This window comes from Betta splendens, chromosome 1, assembly GCF_900634795.4.
Source record: "Betta splendens chromosome 1, fBetSpl5.4, whole genome shotgun sequence".
NCBI classification, from domain to species: domain Eukaryota; kingdom Metazoa; phylum Chordata; class Actinopteri; order Anabantiformes; family Osphronemidae; genus Betta; species Betta splendens.
This window is the reverse complement of record NC_040881.3, coordinates 14,723,882-14,743,628: the sequence shown is the minus strand read 5'-3', so window position 1 is coordinate 14,743,628 and position 19,747 is coordinate 14,723,882. Positions and strand designations below refer to the sequence as shown.

Genomic DNA, 19,747 nt, shown 5'->3' with positions numbered 1-19,747 from the left:
CAGAGGAGCGAGACTGAAACTAGACTCATACCATTATGTGAAAGACGTAAGGGGGGTCAGACGCTCCTAAAACAGCGAGTGTAGCTGTAATGGAAAAATGTGCCCTTGTGCAATTTCTTCTCCAACGCAGTCGTCATGTGCTGATTAGGTGCAATACGGAACATTCTTACACAAACAACTAGTCTCTTGCGCCCTGACGTACATTAAGTCTAAACGTCTGCACTGATCTCCCCAGCTGGTTTTTGGTTTGTTGATGTGCACGACCAACATCCTTGCTTTTGATTTGCTTTCCCCATTATTTTTATTTTCCTTTTATTTTTATAATAAATCACAGAAAATACAACTCTCTCATCTGCCTCTTTATGGGAAATTTCCACCACAGTAGCACAGGTAGACAGACGGGGAGCCAGATTTAAAAGCAAGCGCGTCAAGAAAAAGTGAAGAAATGACCGAAAAGAAGCCACATATGCATTTCAATGATAGTGGAGACGGCAAACTTGAGTGTAGACTTTATAAAATGAAAATATTTGTCAGATCAGGGTCAACAATAAACTCGTTCCAACATTAAAGAAACGCCCATCCATGAATGCAGCTGGAGAGGAGAGGTTATTATTTGATTAGTTTGCAGTGGTTCCTTGTTCAATTGTTAGTTTAAAGGTTTGATTAAATGCGAAACAGTAGTGACTTTGTATTTGTTTAAACAGAAAACTGCATAAAAGTAAGGCTTTTGTGAAAACACGAACGTATGTAGAGGGGTAAATTGGAAAACAGCGGGCGGGGAGAGACAGGAAGGCAAAAGCGGAAAACGAGAATGTGCAGTGTGATCCGGCGATATACATGTTGGAGCCCTTAATAAAGAAGCGAGTCGAGACCACTAACTCTGTGAGTTATTGTCTTCCCCACAAACGCCAGAGAACCCACGATCGACGCACCAGGAGGAGAGAACGAACCTTCTCATAATAGCTCAAACAACATTCTTGGAACCAAACTAAAGAATACTTCACCCACGCGAAGACGTTACTTTTTCCTTTCGCTCGTGCACTTCATTCACTTCATGCACGACACATGCTTACTGCACACATCTGACATCATTATATCCGGAGGGTTTCTCGTGAGTTTGAGGCTCTCCCAGGAGAAATAATGACACTTAGGTGACTTTTATTCTTTCGCTGATAAAGAGGGAGTTGTCAGTCTGTCTCGGAGTGTTCGCATGCTGAAAAGTATCTCGTTATTATTAAAAAAATATGTAACAAAAAGAACGTCGCCGTACAAAAACCACAAAGCTTCCTGTGCTCGACATTTGACATTTGATTGTCACCTTAACCATTACCTTTACTGTAATTTATCACTATCTTAACCGCCGCAGCATCACACTCTTTGCCACACTGCGTCAAGTCAACTCAGGTAGAGCCGTCTGTCTGATTTGCAGCCGCTCAGGTTCAGTCCTAACGCTCATGCTGAAGCATGCACTTAGTACATCTGCTTGTTCTGATCTTTTTAGCAGAGGCTGCAGTGGGTGAGTTGAAATGATTTGTTCTTCAAACGTGGAATCAGTGTTTTATACTGATTAGATAAACTTATGGCTTCATGTAAACATGGAAAAATAATGACAGCAGCTGTACAGCGACGAACAGTCTCAAACACAAGAGTCTTATTAGGGCTGTACAGATGTGGAGTTAATAATCTGCTTTTTACACGCAGATCTGTGGTTTTGATATCTTGTTAGTGGTAAATGTGTGTCAATGCTTTACCCACCAGAACGACCACATTAGTTTATCTTTTAATGAAAATGTATGTATGTAATTAATATCTTAATAATTAATGTTCGGTATGAGGATATGAAAAGAAGGAGTCAGACGCGATTCGTGTTTGCGTTGTGCAAAATTGGCGAATAAAACTGATTCTGGTTCTGATCCTAATTCTGAGTAATTCGTGGCGTCTTTACTGAATTACAGTAGCTCTGATATCGCTTTCGTTTGTCCCTACAGTCACTCTCTCAAAGAAACACGTTTTTTGAACACCGTTACCGTAAACATTGTATGAATAGTGCACATTCAACTTGCGATCGGCGGCTCACGTTACTGCAGTGCGTGAATGACAGACTCAAGTGGCGGTCGTATAAAGCTCGAAGACCTTTTCATATTCCGACAGGCTTGAATTAATAAAATCCAATTGTGTATTCCAGCAACTGAAACCGTATAGAAAGCACACAGCTATTGTTTGTTTGTTTGTTTGTTTGTTTGTTTACAGCTCAGCATGACGCCGTCTGCCAGACGCAGCCAGTGAAGGTGGTAGAAGGTGATGATGTAACTCTACGCTGTCGTCTGCGTCCGTCCTTCGATGTGACTGGTTACACGGTGGATTGGACCAGAGTGGAGCTCCACCAGGTGGTCCATCTGTACAGACACAGGAAGGATGACACCGGTCCACAGATGGAGCAGTACAGAACCCGGACCGAGCTCAGCCATCAGAACCTGAGCAGAGGAGTCCTGGACCTGCACATTTCCTCACTTCACCTGTCTGACGCTGGAGAGTACAGATGTAACGTCCCAAGACTGTCAGCGAGCTGCACCCAGACCGTCACTGTGGGTAAGTCATCAGCTGTACCTAATAAAGTGGCCAATAATGCCTCTGACCTTCCAGAACACCTCCACAGCTTTGTCTTCCTCCTGAAACAGGGAAACGAGATGAAGACGGTACCAGCACCACCAAAGCTCCACCAATAAAAACCACCAAGCCTCACACCCCTGGTAATGAATAGGATCAGTTCAGTGCTGTCATTCATCACGTCAGGAAATGGGATCAGAAACAAGCACTTCCCAGGATAAAACACCTGAGGTGGATCTAAACTCCTCCTCTCCTCAGGTGTGTCGGCTGGTGAACCAGTGCAGGTCCCTGTCGTCATCTGTGTCTCCATCGCTGCTGCCGTCGTCCTGACGCTGGTAACGTGTGGATCAGTCCGTAAGTTACTAATCAATCCTGCATTTGGAACCACAGAGCAGAGGTTTTTACGTCTGCTCCTCATGTCTGAGTAACCAGATACAAACAAGCAGACTGATCCTGGATCAGCTTCAAAACCACTGAGACAACACTGATGCTGTGGTCTTACTGGTTTTGAACTTTCTCAAACTAAGGTTTTTTCTCACAGGTCACTGCTCAGAGAGGCTCAGAAGAAGGAAGGAGATGCTGAACAGGAACTGGTGGTTTTATCACTTAATCCATAGATTTTATTAAACCAACAGGATCACAAACGTTACACAGTGAGAAATAAGGCGACGGCAACAGTTTATAGCGATTATCAGTTAGGTCCAGGGTTCGTCATGAATTTTATCCAAACATCCAGGTTTCAGATAATCTAAGTTACTGAGTCGTAGCTTTTATTAACGTCATAATGTTACTGCACCAAATTAAATCCAAGTGACTGTAACAGTATTGGAGCAATTGTCGCCCTCTGCTGGTCATAATTAAAAACTACACCTTGAAGAACGTGTGCATGTGATAAATGTGTTCACTCCTCAGGCGTTGATGCTCTGTCGTTATTTCTTCGTTAGCTTCTGCTGCTGTTTCCGTTTATTTCTGCGCTGTCATTGAACTGTTTTTTTGTGTTTGTTTAGCCCTGGAATGAAACCATCGCTGCACAGCAGAAACAGTGATCAGACACAACTGTGCTTTAACTGTGTTGAGTCACTGAGTCAAACTATGAACTTGCTGCTGAATTACAACAAACTCATTATGAAGCTTTAATTCATTCTGCATTTTACTAGTCATGAGCAACGATACAAATCAGTGTAACAAGTTATAATGATTGTAAATCAGGGGATTTAACCTTTTATAAACTTTGTTTTACATGAATAAATCTTTTTTGTTTTTTGCATCCTCTTACTTTGTCAATTACTTGTCACATATGTTAATAGTATGACATTATAAACACAACAAAGACCAGAAATTTGTGGTGTAGTTAATCTGCTTTCCCTTGTTACTATAGCATCATAGTGATCGTTTCTATAGGGCCGGAGGAGGAGACCACAGAGGGTCTCCAGCCGTGCTACAAAAACGTTTTGCGCCCGTATTATACGGTTTACAGCAGAGCTTAAAAAGTCTACTTTTCATCAGAAATATGTCTGATCTGTTGCAAATATCGACCACTACAAAAGAATTGTTGCATTTATGGAAAAAGCTTTTGGCTAATAGATCTGTGTACTTTTGCTGTATATTTTAGGATTTATAAGTTTAAACTGGCATCTAATAGAAGAAATATTTGTTTGGTTTTAAATGCAATGACTTTGGTGCATAATGCCAGAACCAGACCACTGTCTCCTTGTTCTACTAGAAGTGTAGTATCACCCCAAAAGACCTGTGTACTTTTACTGTATAGTTTAGGATTTAGTAATATTTTGATCATGACAATTAAGATGTGCTTCCTCCACCACACTGCAGTGAGATGACAATAATGTTCCTTTTACTGTGATGGTGGCAGAAGGTTGTTTCTGACGCTGACCTGCTCAGAGTGATCAGGTAATAGTCCTCTAATATAGCAACTAAAGCCTCAGTATTAGAGCAGCTATTGCCCTATAGTGAGAATCACATAGCAATTTTCAGGTATTCTACTGAGTTAGTAATAGTATTCTGATTTGTCCCAAATCATTGTACAAATCAGAATACTGTTACTAACTGTAGGGGGCGATCGGCTTCACTGTGACTACGGTGGGAGACGAGGAAAGACAGGTGTCGTGCCAAAAAGTGAGTGCCTGCCAGAAATCGACTGCCGCACGCGGGGGCGCGCATCGCTCTTTAAGGCGTTTAGCTCGGTTTGTCTTGGACTACAGCTGCTTATTTCGGGTTTAAACTGCCATAAATTGTAAACATTATCCAGTACACGTTTTCCAGTGGTCGTAGTGATGCCACGTCTTTTTAGTTATGCGTAATAATGATAGTTTTTAATACCACTATGAGAGCTGTAAAGTATATGTGCAGTAGATTTACACAAATTACTAACACACACTAGCGAACAAAGCGTACTGCGCTCTGCTATTAACTCCCAAAAGTTAGTTTCTTGGATCTTCTCTGCGACAACATTATTACCGTAAGTATTGCACGAATCGCACAATTCAACTAAAGCGAACGAGCCGGCGGCGACGTACAGTACTGACCGTAGGCACTTCCTGCCTCTTTCGTTGTGCATGGCTGCTGCTTACCTGGTTGCACCGTTGCGTGCAGGAAAATGTAAGTTATGCCCGTTTGCTCGTCGTTTCCTCTGAAGTGACGTGCAGGCTGCAGTATTTCAGAGACAAAGTTGGGTTTGACTCAAGGTGTGTTTCCAGTGCGGTAGCGGCCGTCACCGCTCATGTTAATTTATTCATGACAATAGAGGAGAGTGCATTAATTAGACAGTCATAACATTCATACTGTAGCCGGCGTCACCTGGGGAGTGACGCGAGCGCCTCCCTGATTGGGAAGCGAGGGGATAAAAGCTTGCGGGTGTTCCCCGTACTGGTGGTTCACGAAGGAAAGGACGCTGGTGTCGGTGGGAGCGTGCGTGAGCGCTGCACGGGGGGAGGGTATTATGGATTTGAGCGCTAGCAGTGTTATGGTTTTAGCAAATTGAAGTCTCGTGGTTTTATGCTGTAGTGTCGCTGGAGCTGCGGGGCAGCCACGCAGTCAGTGGGGTGGCGTCCAGAGCGGAGACGCGCAACGATCGTGGATACGATAATTGACAGGGCAGGCACTTATAACTAGAGGGGTTTTAAAGTAGAATATTAAAATTGGTAAATTTATTAAGGTTTGAATTAAGCGTTGATTTTTCGCTGTTTCCTGATGTCCTTTTGTGTTTATTTAAGGTTCTGTTTCTTTGCTTAGGCCTTGCACGGCCTGTTGTCATATGCGGGAGCATATTCTGTAAGGGTGGACTAACCACGTTTTTTCTTTCTATTATTGTTTTTGTGTTTACTTTGTTAGCCATTCCCCTGGCCCGTTGATCGTGCAGAAAGGCCGATCGGGCTGTGTATTTAATCACGCGTGAATTGCATTGCGTCGCCTCAACCCTTAGCGTGACTGTGTGTGCGGTGTTCCACTAAGGGCTTTGCGAACCCTTCAGCACAGGGAGCAACGGTGCCGGGAACTATCAGATGTCTGGGGATGTGTGACAGGGAGACGGCGCTGTCTTTTAAGAAAATTGTAATAAAGTCTGCACTATTTAATGTACACCTGACTACACGCCATTATTTGTAGTGAGTGGAGTGGTGTCGATTAGCTGCGGGCAACAATACATTAAACGAACCACAATGAAAACCTTAATTTACCACAGCACTAGACTTTTTAAATAGGGCAAAGATTTTACCTACACAACGTTTTTTGACATTAATCAGTGAAAGCTGCCGTTTTAGAGCGAAGCCCAACATTGAAATACGTTACTTGAACATTAGGCTTAGCTGCTACAGGAGAACACTTAAACCAATATGGACTGATAATCCGTTAAAATCGCCAAAATGGATAATATTGATTTAGCACTGCTTGCAAATCACTTGCAAAACACTTGCACTTGAACGTGCTACTCGATTGACTTAATTAACTATAAACGCATTACGGCTCGGGTGAGTTTGTTGATGAAGCTATAAACGACCAGACAAAAACGAAGGAGTAAATTCTTTACTCGTTTAATGTCTGTGTTGAAACATCTTTGCAGATGTTATTTTAGGAATCTGAAAGAAATTTGTAGCTCAAAATGCTAAATTTCTGATAATTCAAACATTTTCATTTTTAATATTGACTATTCGGAATAAATTGTTTTAGGAAAGGAAGAGCCTTGCTTAAAGGTTGTTTAGCAGACGCATTAGCTCATCAGATCTGAGATCAGATAAGAGCAAGGCGTTTCCCGTCACAGGCCGGTCTGTTCACTGTCATAATGTCTTACACACCGATACACAGTACTCACCAAATGGTAAACTTTGACATAAACAAATCTAAAGAACCGTTACAACTCAAATGCAAGTAGTATGCATATTTATTATTTTAGAGAAAAATAAGTCATTCGTTTGAGTTCACATCTTAAAGTTCATGGTTTGCATCACTGCAGAGAAACGTGTCAGAACTAAATCAACAGATTATTTGACACAGTCTAAAATGGACATCACACAGCTGTTTGTTTGTTTACAGGTCAGCACGACGGTAATAGAAAGTGATGATGTAACTACGCTGCGACCGAGCCTCACACCACTGGTAATGAATAGGATCAGTTCAGTGCTGTCATTCATCACGTCAGGAAATGGGATCAGAAACAAGCACGTCCCAGGATAAAACACCTGAGGTGAACCTAAACTCCTCCTCTCCTCAGGTGTGTCGGCCGCTGAAGCAGTGCAGGTCCCTGTCGTCATCTGTGTAGCTGCTCCTTGACATCCTGTAAATCAGCAGAAAGTCTCTAGAGGGGTGCAGTGAGTTTTTATTGACGACACATCAGGAACAGTCCAGCAAACACGTGCGTTAAGCACCGATAGACTGTGACAGGCTGTGTCTTCGAGCACCAATAGCACCGTGAAACTGACACAAAACCACATGAAATAAGCAGTTATTAAAGAGTCAAAATACATACAAATATTAAACACACTAAATGGTAACAGAGTTGAACGCACGCCTCGCCCCGCTCTTCAATGATGCACATGTGGTTTTATATACAGCACAGTTAGCAACCGAAGTTGTCATGTAAGATTTATAACATTTTTATAACAATTTCCTGCAACCAAACTCCTCCACCTGTGGCCTCGATAACCTGTGTGACAAGTGAGTTGAGACGTCACCCTGCGTCTCTGCGAAACCGCACCTTGGCCATTTACAGTAGCTGCTGGCATCGTCCGGACTGACAAACATTCCGGCTTTCAGCGTGGAAAAGACAGCTGATATTAGTGTATGTGAGCACGCGCAACGAGAAAGGGTTAATAAACTTCGCTCCTAAAGTAACGCCCACATGCGAACTGAGCCACCAATCCCTGGACGTTGTGGTGCGCGATCAAAGTGACGCCCACAGTCCTTTAGATCTGTTCGGTTGGTGGCGTTTCACCGCTCAGGTGCAGTCCAGGTAAACTCATGCCAAAGCATGAACGTCATACATTTCTTTGTACTGATATTTTTAGCGGAGGCTGCAGTGGGTGAGTTGAAATCATGATTTATTTTTCAAACCTGGAATTAGTGTTTTGGACTGATTGGATAAACTAATGGACTTCATGTGAATACGGAAAAAATTAATTGACGGTGACATCAGCTGGACAGCGGTAAATAGTCCCATAAACACAAGGATTCTATTAGGGCTGTAAAGATGTGGAGTTAATACGCGTTCTGTAGTCTAAATATCTTGTTAGTGGTTTAGTTAATAGAAACACTCAACCAGTAACTACGCTCAGATTCCTGGCGTGTGTACTGAATTGCTCCAAAACTATGCAGTAAACCGAGGTCATATTTACTGTAGTAGTAGTCTATGAACTACTAAACACTTTAAAGGTGATGTACTAATTTGAAGAACAGTAAAGCTCTATTCAAAGTCAAAGTTTTAGAATTTTAGAATAGAGACCAAATGTGTTTTTAATACATCTGGTGAATGTTTCCAAAGACAGTGAATATCAAAATTTCATAAATTCTGCAGTTTACAACATTGTTACTACTCTAATATCGCTTCCGTTGGTCCCTACAGACACTCTCTCAACTTGTCTCAGTCGTCGAAACCCCTTAAATTTGGTCTCTCTGCCCACTGCAATGAAGAGATCTTGCCAAGGTTATCTATAAACAACACACTGGCATTTTAGTACACGATTTCCAAACAACAAGAAACAAATAATGCTGAATAACATGCCTGAAGTGGGTGCAGACAGCTGCTGTTCTGACCGCAGTCTACTGACGGCCTCGTTGCACTTGGAGGAACTGCGGAACCAGAGTGATTTAAATCTGGGGTCTAGAAGTGTTGCTGGGGTCAACACACTGAGGTGGTTTTGTTTAAATAGGAAAGTTCTGTAGAACAAATACGAAATTTAACCTGCATAAAATAATGATTAGTAAAGAGTCACTTTGAAATTAATCTGAATTCAGATAGATCAAGTGAAAACTTTTTTTAAATTAATTAATTATTTTATTAATACACTTTCACTTTATTATAAAATTAAATTAAAAAGGCACCTTTTTCCGATATGAGATGAATTATAGATGAATTTGAAGATCAACGGCAAACGCTCAGGGATTCCTTTTGGTAGATGCATCCTGACACACGCGCTTCCTTATAAACACAGTCTGGCGTCAGACAGTGACTGATTCAGGGACTGTATCGGTCACGTGCTTTCCCAACGCGATACGCGCACCGACACAGTGTTTCGCTCTAAGAGCTCGACGCGGGCGCCGACGCGTCGGTGTGACAGGTGTCGTGCCAAAAAGTGACCGTCTGCCAGAAATTGATTTCCGCACGCGGGAGCGCGCACCGCCTCGTTAAGGCGTTTAGCTCGGTTTGTGTAGGACTATAGCTGCTTATTTCGGTTTCAAACGGCCATAACTTGTAAATATTATCCGCTACACGTTTTCTAGTGGACGTAGTGACGCCACGTCTTTTAGATTTTGTGTAAACGACGGAAATAATCATCGTAATTCTCTTTACAGCGATCGTCGACCGTGACTGTTTAACTCTATGACATGACGCTAGGACTCAGATCTACGACCCAAAATTGCTGCAACATGTCTGTTCTTCACATTTTGTGTCTGATTAAAACTGCATGAGTGACCACCGAGTTGTTTCACCACTTTTAACCCCTGTATGGGACCAGTTAAACCAGTAAGATGCTTTCATGTTGCCAAAACGTGATTATTAGAGCCAAAGCTTTTGGTCATAAGCTTAATTATGTCTTGTTTTATATACACTGAGCTCTGCTTTGTTATATTTACAGATGTGATACACCAAGACCAGTAGAACCAGTAGCATGCTGGTTTTATGTTGCCACAAAGTGATTAAAGACAATATCTGTTCACTGAAAGCTTCTTTCTCCCTTATTTTAAGTTCATGGAGCTCTGCTGGATTATAATAATAGATTTAATGAGCATCCAGTACATCTTATCACTTTCCACACCTGTCTGAGACCAGTTAAACCAGTAAGATGCTGTGTTTACATTGCCGAAAAGTGATTACAGCCAATATAGTTTGATAAGAAGCTTATTTCTGCCTCATTTTTATCTTTATCAAACTCTTCTTGGTTATATTAACAGGTTTAATGAACATCCAGCTCACTTGACAGCTGTCTGTAACTGTCTGAGACCAGTACAACCAGTAAGATGCCGTGTTTACGTTGCCAAAAAATGATTCATGCCAATATCTTTTAACAAGACGCTTATTTCTGCCTCATTTTAAGTCAGTGGAGCTCTTCTTGTTTACATTAAAACATTCAAATGACTTGACCGCTGTCTGTACCTGTCTGAGACCAGTACAACCAGTAAAATACTGTTTCCACGTTGCCAAAAAGTGATTCATGCCAATATCTTTTGACAAGAAGCCTATTTCTGCCTCATTTTAAGTCAGTGGAGCTCTCCTTATTAATATTAAACAGATTTAAGTTAACTTGACCTCTATCTGTACCTGTCTGAGGCCAGTAGAACCAGTAAGATGCTGTCTTCACAATGCCAAAAAGTGATTCAAGCCTCTCTGTGTTGATGAGACATTTATTTGTGCCTCATTTTAACTTTAGATGTGTTCTACTAGATCAAACTGAAGATTTAGTTAACATCCAGTCCATCTGATTACTTCTTGTACCAGTCTGAAATCAATAGAACCAAGAAAAGGCTTGTTATATGTTGCCAAAAAGTGATTCTATCTCACAGGTGCAGACTGTGGTCAAGTGAACTTAAACCTGTTAATATAATCAAAAAGATCTCTGTGGACTTAAAATGACACAGAAATAAGCTTATTGTCAAAAGATATTGGCATGAATCATTTTTTGGCAACGTGGAAACAGCATTTTACTGGTTGTACTGGTCTCAGAGAGGTACTGACAGGGGTCAAGTGAGCAGGATGTTCAGTAAACCTGTTAATATAACCAAGAAGAGTTTGATGAAGTTAAAACGAGGAAGAAATGAGCTTCTTGTCAAAAGATATTGGCATGAATCACTTTTTGGCAACGTGAAGACAGCATCTTACTGGTTTAACTGGTCTCAGACAGGTGTAGACAGTGTTCAAGTGAGCTGGATGCTCATTAAATGTCTTAATATTAACAAGGGGAGCTCCATTGAAAAAAAAAAAATAAAATGACACAGAAATAAGCTTCTTGTCAAAAGATATTGGCATGAATCACTTTTTGGCAACGTGGAAGGAGCTTCTTACTGGTTGTACTGGTCTCAGAGAGGTACAGACAGAGGTCAAGTGAACTGGATGTTTATTAAATCTGTTAATATAACCAAGAAGAGTTTAATGAAGTTAAAATGAGGAAGAAATAGGCTTCTTATTAAAAAATATTGGCATGAATAACTTTTTGGCAACGTGGAAACAGCTTCTTACTGGTTGTACTGGTCTCAGACAGTTACAGACAGTGGTCAAGTGAGCTGGATGCTAATTAAACCTGTTAATATAACCAAGAAGAGTTTGATAAAGATAAAAATGAGGCAGAAATAAGCTTCTTATCAAACGATATCGGCTTTAATCACTTTTTGGCAACGTAAACACTGCATCTTACTGATTTAACTGGTCTCAGACAGGTGTGGAAAGTGATAAGATGTACTGGATGCTCTTTAAATCTATTATTATAATCTAGCAGAGCTCCATGAACTTAAAATAAGGGAGAAAGAAGCTTTCAGTAAACAGATATTGGCTTTAATCACTTTGTGGCGACACGAAAGCATCTTACTGGTATAACTGGTCCCATACAGAAAGTTAAAAGTGGTGAAACAACGCAGTGGTCACTCGTGCAGTTTTAATCAGACACAAAATGTGAAGAACAGACATGTTGCAGCAATTTTGGGTCGTAGATCTGAGTCCTAGCGTCATGTCATAGAGTTAAACAGTCACGGTCGACGATCGCTGTAAAGAGAATTACGATGATTATTTCCGTCGTTTACACAAAATCTAAAAGACGTGGCGTCACTACGTCCACTAGAAAACGTGTAGCGGATAATATTTACAAGTTATGGCCGTTTGAAACCGAAATAAGCAGCTATAGTCCTACACAAACCGAGCTAAACGCCTTAACGAGGCGGTGCGCGCTCCCGCGTGCGGAAATCAATTTCTGGCAGATAGTCACTTTTTGGCACCTGTCCCATCACTAAAACCCGTTTTTTGAACACCGTTACCGTAAACATCGTATGAATAGCGCACTTTCAACTAGCGATCGGCGGCTCACGTTACTGCGGTGCGTGACTGACAGACTCAAGTGGCGGTCGTATACAACTCGAAGACCTAGTGCAGAAAATAATTTTCATTTTCACATTCCGACAGGCTTGAACTAATAAATCCCCATTTCGTACTCCAGCAACTGACACAATTTAAAGTGGAACCACATAGCTGTTGTGGAGCGGACAGAGTTTATCAACTGTCTGGTACTTAGTGCATTACGCTCCCGAAACCGAGGTTGTAGTTTCGCCACTTAACCTTAACGTTAAAAGCTGGGTTCGTCATAAATTTTACCCAAACGTCCAGGTTCCAGATGATCTGAGTGACTGAGTCGTAGCTTTTATTAACGTCATTATTAATTTTGTTACTGCACCAAATTAAATTCCGGTAACTAGAATGTTGTTATTTTCACTGTGACGGCTGATACTGACGCTGACCTGCTCAGTGATCAGGTAATAGGTTTCTAAATACTGAAGTACAGCTTGTTATCGCCCTCTGCTGATTAGATTACAAAACTACACCTTGACTGTGTCGGCCGGTGAACCAGTGAAAGGTTATCGTGCTCCGCTGTTTGAAATAAATAACTACACCTTGAAGAACGTGTCCATGTGACAAATGAGTCAAACTATGAACTCACTGCTGAATTATGAGAAACTCACTATGAAGCTTTTATTCATTTTGCATTTTACTCTTTATATTTGCTACTTGAAGTCATTATGAGCAATGATACAAATCAGTGTAACAAGTTAAAATGATTGAAATCGGGATTTTACACTTTTATAAACTTTGTTTTAAATTGATAAATCTTTACTTTTTGCATATATTTTTTTTTTAATTCTTGTCACATATGTTAAGACCAGAAATCTGTGTTGTAGTTGTCCTGCTTTTCCTTATTCTTTCATTGTTTAGTTAAAACTGTGTGACCATCTCTACAAGGGCCGATGGAGGGGACCACAGCTTTTTTCCCCTTTTCCCCTAAATGTGAGTATATGTGCTTAAATGTGATAAACACTGGAAGACCACCCGTCCCCCTGAGGGGTCCAGCAGACAGCCACCAGGAAGTGGTCTCTATCCACTGGTAGCCCATGGAGGCAGCTTCCAAAGGTCCTGGATGGGTCTGAGTCTGAGAGGTGTTTTGCTCTGGATGGAACAGTGGATGAGTTACTTTGAAGCCGGGATAAAATGGCACACAGGACTTTCAGTACAAAAATATTGTGGGGTCTTTGTTTCCCGTATTTAATTCTGGTGGTCACTTTAAAGTAAATGATTTACAAAAGTATAAAAAGAAAACAGAAAAATTAACTCAAAGCACAGCTGCATAAACCACACTCAGGGTAAAATAAAATAAAATGCGACGGTACAATACTATAATAACATAGGGCTATTATACAGTGTACAGTGGCTGTACAAAATACAGATTTCACAGGATAACGTTTGGTTGTTGTGAATAAACCAAACTATCAGAACATTCAATAATCCACATTCAAAACTATTTTAAACATAGTAATCAAGCAGTGAACTACTGTACCTAACAAGTGTAACACACTCCAACAAACGTGAGCTTCGCAGCAATCCCCTACACATTCAGAGTCCGCTTATGTCAGCAGCCATTCCCTTAGAGTGCACTGTGCGTCTCCTACTTCTACTTTGAGCGCGTCCTCTAAATTTACCGATCACCGCTCCTCAGACCGCACATTTAATATGTCCTTCACAGAACTGGACACAAAGGCTAAGCTCAGTCTCATTAGGTTCCTGCCCTTTCACAATATCTGAAACAATGACAATAAAATATGACGTAACTTTTTTGATGAGCTCAGTGTTCTGTAAAATAGCGGAAGTTACTGCTCTATCGGTTTTGTAGCGTTGTCAGGATGTGGGCGAGGTCTGAGGATGTAACTTATGGCAACTCCGTAAAGTTGTCATTGCTTATCAGATGCAGCTTGACTCTGAGGCTGAAGCATGAACTTCATTTTTCTCTTTGTACTCAGCTTTGTAGCAGAGGCTGCAGTGGGTGAGTTGAAATCATCATTTATTTATTTATTATTTTGCAGGTCTTTTTTAGCAACACCTACCGGTTAACGGGTGCTCAGACTGCGGTGTGTAATGACTGACCCACAGGTGGTGGAGCTGAAGGCTTTGCATTTTCCATTTTAAACTCCGTCAGGCTGAAATAAATGCTGTGTCCAGCAACGGATTGATGTTTAAAATAGTTCACATTTAAATTATTACGGCTCCCATTAAACGTGATACAGGTTAGTTTATTGGTGATTTTATTTTACGTTACTGATCGTAAATAATAGCGTCAACTCCAGGGTTTCCACTACTGTACCATTATATTGGGGGGTCGCCCCGCCCCCCCTTGAAGGTCAAGGTAATTTAATTTTGTTTTTGTAGAATAACAACAAAAGTAATTTAAGATCATTTTTTCTATATAACAAGTCTGTGCTTTTTTTTCTTTTATTAAACTAAAAAGCCTTATGTTATTTATACGAAGTCATCTAATTTCTGTCTCCACGTTCGTGCGTTTACAATTTTCCTCCGTATCGCGCACCGCGGAGTTCTGCCCCGATGCGCGCGCGCACACAGACGTGCGCGCGCTCACCTACTAGGAGACAGAGACCGCGCGTCAAAGAATATGTCGCATCAGCCTGAAAATCAGACAAAAATGTCTTCGTTTTCTAAACGCTTCCAGTGCTGAAGGTGACAACACTTGTTCCGCTGCGAGTAGCAGCCGGTGTAGCTTCTACTCACACTCAAAGTAGAGGAAAGAGCCCACGTGCAGCACGTCCTGCCGCTGACAAGCAGCAGAAGTCTAGTGTCCACCACCGAATGAGAGGATTTGACCCAGAGCCTGTCAGGGGGCAATTGTTAAGCTTTGTTGCTTCTTATGGTATGCCTTTTTATATTTTTTAAAATAATTCTGATGTTCAGTGTACATTTGTTGGGTTATTGTACAGTAATTGTTCAGACGCTATAATATATTGTTATACACTATATATTATAATCTCTGAACAGGTATACACATTGTTATAACCCAGAAGAGGACAGTGAAGTTAAAATGAGGCAGAAAAAAAGCTCCTCATTAAAAGGTATTTGCATCAATCACTTTTTGGCAATGTGAACTCAGCATTTTACTGGTTTAACTGGTCTTAAACAGGTATACAAAGTGATAAGATGTACTGGATACTCATTATATCTGTTAATATAACCCAGCAGAGCTTCATGAACTTAAAATAAGGGAAAAAGACACTTTCATTAAACAGATATTGACTTCGATAACTTTGTGGCAACATAAAACCAGCATCCTGCTGCTCATAGAGTTAAACAGTGACCAGGCACGGTTCATCGTGCCCGGTTCAAGCTTAGCTTTGTTCCCGGCGGCCGCCTCGACCCTCCAGTCTCTTGGACCGTCCTCGTTCTGAGGCTTCTCCTTTCGAAGCTGGCCTCCTAGAACTCTTTGGTGGTTCCTGGGCACTAAGTGTGCCGTTTTGGCCCAGCGGCTGCTGGGTAGAGCCTCTCCTCACCTCCACCCGCTTTGAATAAAGTGTTGGACTCTGTTTGGTCTCCCAGCTATGGACTCTTAGACTCTTGTTGGTTAGTTTTGATCTTGTTGTCTGGTTCTTGTTTGTTTTGCCTTGTTTTTGGCTCTGACCCTCCTCCGGTCCTCACTCCGTCAGCTCAGCCCTCTGTCACGGATCCAGCACCATTTTTTGTTTGGGTTTTTTTCTCGTATTATTTTGACCACTTCCTGTTTTTTTTCCCGTTGGTGTTGTTTTGTTTATCAATTCTAGTAAGTCAGTGGTTTTGACTCGTGCCTGTTTTCTGATCTTGTTCTTGCCGTGTCCCTGTCTCTACCTTTGCTGGATCTCTGGGTTATTGGTTTTGATCACTGCCTGCCCGACCATCCTGTTGCCTCCTGCTCTGTTGTTGTCATCATTAAAACCTCAGTTTTATTCAAGTCCTGTTTGTGCTGTGCTACTCCTGTCGTTCAATCTCAGAACCTGTGCAACTCAAAAGCAAGTATTCATTTAAAAAAAAAATAAGAAGTACTTCATTCTTATTACTTTTGTGCAAAAAGGTGTTTCGTAATGTTGATAAAAGTTGAGCCAAAATGTAAAATTTACAGCCACATCTTAGAGTTCAGGTTTGAATCACTGCAGATAAACGTTTCAGAACTAAATGAACTGATTGTTTGACACAGTCCAAAATGCAAATCACACAGCTATTGTTTGTTGGTTTGTTTGTTTGTTTGTTTACAGCTCAGCATGACGCCGTCTGCCAGACGCAGCCAGTGAAGGTGGTAGAAGGTGATGATGTAACTCTACGCTGTCGTCTGCGTCCGTCCTTCGATGTGACTGGTTACACGGTGGATTGGACCAGAGTGGAGCTCCACCAGGTGGTCCATCTGTACAGACACAGGAAGGATGACACCGGTCCACAGATGGAGCAGTACAGAACCCGGACCGAGCTCAGCCATCAGAACCTGAGCAGAGGAGTCCTGGACCTGCACATTTCCTCACTTCACCTGTCTGACGCTGGAGAGTACAGATGCCATGTCCCAAGACTGTCAGCGAGCTGCACCCAGACCGTCACTGTGGGTAAGTCATCAGCTGTACCTAATAAAGTGGCCAATAAGGCCTCTGACCTTCCAGAACACCTCCACAGCTTTGTCTTCCTCCTGAAACAGGGAAACGAGATGAAGACGGTACCAGCACCACCAAAGCTCCACCAATAAAAACCACCGAGCCTCACACCCCTGGTAATGAATAGGATCAGTTCAGTGCTGTCATTCATCACGTCAGGAAATGGGATCAGAAACAAGCACGTCCCAGGATAAAACACCTGAGGTGAACCTAAACTCCTCCTCTCCTCAGGTGTGTCGGCCGGTGAACCAGTGCAGGTCCCTGTCGTCATCTGTGTCTCCATCGCTGCTGCCGTCGTCCTGACGCTGGTAACGTGTGGATCAGTCCGTAAGTTACTAATCAATCCTGCATTTGGAACCACAGAGCAGAGGTTTTTACATCTGCTCCTCATGTCTGAGTAACCAGATACAAACAAGCAGACTGATCCTGGATCAGCTTTGATCAAAACCACTGAGACCACACTGCTGCTGTGGTCTCAGTGGTTTTTTTTATAACCAGATCACTTTCTCAAACTGAGGTTCTTTTTAATACAGGTCACTGCTCAAGGAGAATCAGAAGAAGAGAAGAGATGCTGAACGCAAACCACGAAGTGGTGGTTTTATCACTTAATCCATAGATTTTATTAAACCAACAGGATCACACGTGTTACACAGTGAGGATAAGTGGGCTCTACTGGGAACAAGGTGACGGCAACAGTCTTTAGCAGTTATCAGTTAGTTCCATGGCTTGTTATGAATTTTATCCAAACGTCCAGGTTCCAGATGATGTGAGTGACTGAGTCGTAGCTCTTATTAATGTCATTATTAATGTTGTTACTGCATCAAATTTAATTCCAGTAAATGTGTTATTACTGTGAAGGCAGAACTGACGCTGACCTGCTCAGTGATCAGGTAATAGGCCTCTAATACTGAAGTACAGCTTCAGTATTATTGTCGCCCTCTGCTGGTGAGAATAAATAACTGCACCTTGAAGAACGTGTGTGATGTGTTGAACTGTGTTCAATCCTCAGTGATTCTTTGTCGTTATTTTTTTTCTCTTTAGCATCTGATGCTGTTTAGGTTCATTGCTAAGCTGTCATTGAGTTGTTTTCTCTGTTTGTTTACCACTGAATCCTTTAGCAGCTTTATTACTTAGTAATAATTTACTCTGCTGAGTAATATTATCACAAAGGAAACTACTGCACTCATCACTGCAGAGCAGGAACAGTGATCAGAGAGAACTGCTTTAACTGGGTTGAGTCAGAGTCAAACTATGAACTCACTGCTGAATTACAACAAACTGACTCTGAAGGTTTTATTCACTCTGCATTTTACTTACTATTTTTTATTGAAGTCCTTATGAACAACGATACAAATCTATAACAAGTTATGATGTTTGTAAATCAGGGTATTTACCCTCGTATAAACTTTGTTTTAACTTAATAAATCTTTCCATTTTGCATCCTTTTATCTTGTCAGTTACTTGTCACATGTTAATATTATGACATTATAAATACAACAAAGATCTGAAATCAGTAGTTGTTCTGCTTTTCTTTGATATTATAGCATCACCTAGTTTAAATTGTGTGATCGTCTCTACTACAGCTGCTGAGTGAGATCACAGCTGGTCTCCTCTTCAGGACCTCATAAGAGACAAGCCTTTACATTCATGTGCTCAACTATGAGAGACCCTGAGGTAGACTCTACCCACTGGTAGCCCAGGGAGGCAGGTTCCAATGTCCTGGATGGGTGCAAATGAGGGGTGTTTTACTGTGGGACAGTGGATGAGACTGCAGAGCCCCACCTCCATAGGCCGACCTTCACAGACCTATGACCTTCAGTACTTGTAGTAAAAGCTAACTTCTTCATATTAACCGGATATAATTTAAAGGTTCTAGCACATGCTTTTTTAATGCCAAATAATGCCAAGGAATTGTACTTTGAGCTACAGGGCTGTTTGAAATGAAAACTTACAGACTCCTTATTGAGGCATCGAAGTGTATAGTTCCAGCCTCCTGGAGGAAAACGCTGTTTAAGGAGTCTGTCGCACCTGAAGTTGATCACCACCTCTATGTGAATGACGTCATAGGGGTCACAGTATCCAGCTTGCCGATGTCTGGCTAAAGCTAGCGGCTAACGGCGCGCCCGTTGACATTAGCCATATAAAATAACACCGGGCGGGTGGCGGTGAATGGACCTCATGGTTGTAGCTGGAGAGTGTGACACTGTAGAGGACCTGAGGCCACACAGCACCCTGTAACACGGCGGTAGCTGCACAGCCCCTTGTGGCGCTGGAGTTTACATGCATTAAACCATGTAAACTCCACAGTTACTTTAAATGTCAACAACTAAAATACGTTCAGCAGAATAAGATCACAATTAGACTCTTCACACTTGATGGACTTCTTTCTTCTCGGTACTGTGAAACCCTTTTATCAACGTGTTAAGAGATCACTGTCTCAGACTCTGAAAATATATCACAGTGTAAACATTTTGTTAGTTTGTAATGTAAAATTAACAAAGCTCTTACACGAATTGTTTGTAATTGGTAATGGAATAATGTGGGTTTTGATCATGAATATACAATTTTGTGCTCACAGTCAGCATTGTAATCAATTTGGTTTAAATATCTCTACAAAAATTGGAAAAAACCTTAAATATCCTGATGTGTAACGGCCTATCTGCACCCTAACAAGTTAGATTACAATCTGAAGCTGTCAATGACACATTGTGAGCACACGGAGGCAAGCAGTCGTCATGGACCCTGTATGTAGGAGACATGCACTGCA

The 19,747-nt window shown here is 41.6% G+C and overlaps 2 protein-coding genes across 5 annotated transcripts; both read left to right on the top strand.

The window, feature by feature from the left end:
- The first annotated feature begins 1,384 nt into the window (after nt 1–1,384).
- Nucleotides 1,385–3,272, top strand: LOC114856836 (myelin-oligodendrocyte glycoprotein-like). Its single transcript, XM_029152629.3, has 5 exons — nt 1,385–1,516; nt 2,251–2,589; nt 2,679–2,750; nt 2,866–2,961; nt 3,149–3,272. Exons 1-5 carry the CDS (start codon nt 1,465–1,467, stop codon nt 3,232–3,234), a joined length of 645 nt encoding a protein of 214 aa, XP_029008462.1. The 5' UTR covers nt 1,385–1,464; the 3' UTR covers nt 3,235–3,272.
- Nucleotides 3,273–7,766: 4,494 nt separating this feature from the next.
- Nucleotides 7,767–18,420, top strand: LOC114860719 (myelin-oligodendrocyte glycoprotein-like). 4 transcript variants are annotated; one of them, XM_029159524.2, is made up of 5 exons: nt 7,767–8,138; nt 16,597–16,935; nt 17,025–17,096; nt 17,212–17,307; nt 17,514–18,420. In XM_029159524.2, exons 1-5 carry the CDS (start codon nt 8,087–8,089, stop codon nt 17,594–17,596), a joined length of 642 nt encoding a protein of 213 aa, XP_029015357.1. In that variant the 5' UTR covers nt 7,767–8,086; the 3' UTR covers nt 17,597–18,420. The 4 variants fall into 4 exon arrangements, with proteins under 4 accessions (XP_029015357.1, XP_055367012.1, XP_029015349.1 ...); XM_055511037.1 differs by lacking the exon at nt 7,767–8,138 and adding an exon at nt 11,937–13,318; XM_029159516.2 differs by lacking the exon at nt 7,767–8,138 and adding an exon at nt 13,470–14,348.
- The last annotated feature ends 1,327 nt before the right edge of the window (nt 18,421–19,747 follow it).

Excerpts from the sequence above, each read along its gene's own strand:
- LOC114856836 (XM_029152629.3), top strand. The coding sequence starts at position 1,465 with ATGCACTTAGTACATCTGCTTGTTCTGATCTTTTTAGCAGAGGCTGCA. Across the intron at positions 1,517-2,250 it reads TTTAGCAGAGGCTGCAGTGG|CTCAGCATGACGCCGTCTGC; the intron begins GTGAGTTGAAAT and ends GTTTGTTTACAG. Across the intron at positions 2,962-3,148 it reads GGTAACGTGTGGATCAGTCC|GTCACTGCTCAGAGAGGCTC; the intron begins GTAAGTTACTAA and ends TTTTTCTCACAG.
- LOC114860719 (XM_029159524.2), top strand. The coding sequence starts at position 8,087 with ATGAACGTCATACATTTCTTTGTACTGATATTTTTAGCGGAGGCTGCA. Across the intron at positions 17,097-17,211 it reads CACCGAGCCTCACACCCCTG|GTGTGTCGGCCGGTGAACCA; the intron begins GTAATGAATAGG and ends TCCTCTCCTCAG. Across the intron at positions 17,308-17,513 it reads GGTAACGTGTGGATCAGTCC|GTCACTGCTCAAGGAGAATC; the intron begins GTAAGTTACTAA and ends TTTTTAATACAG.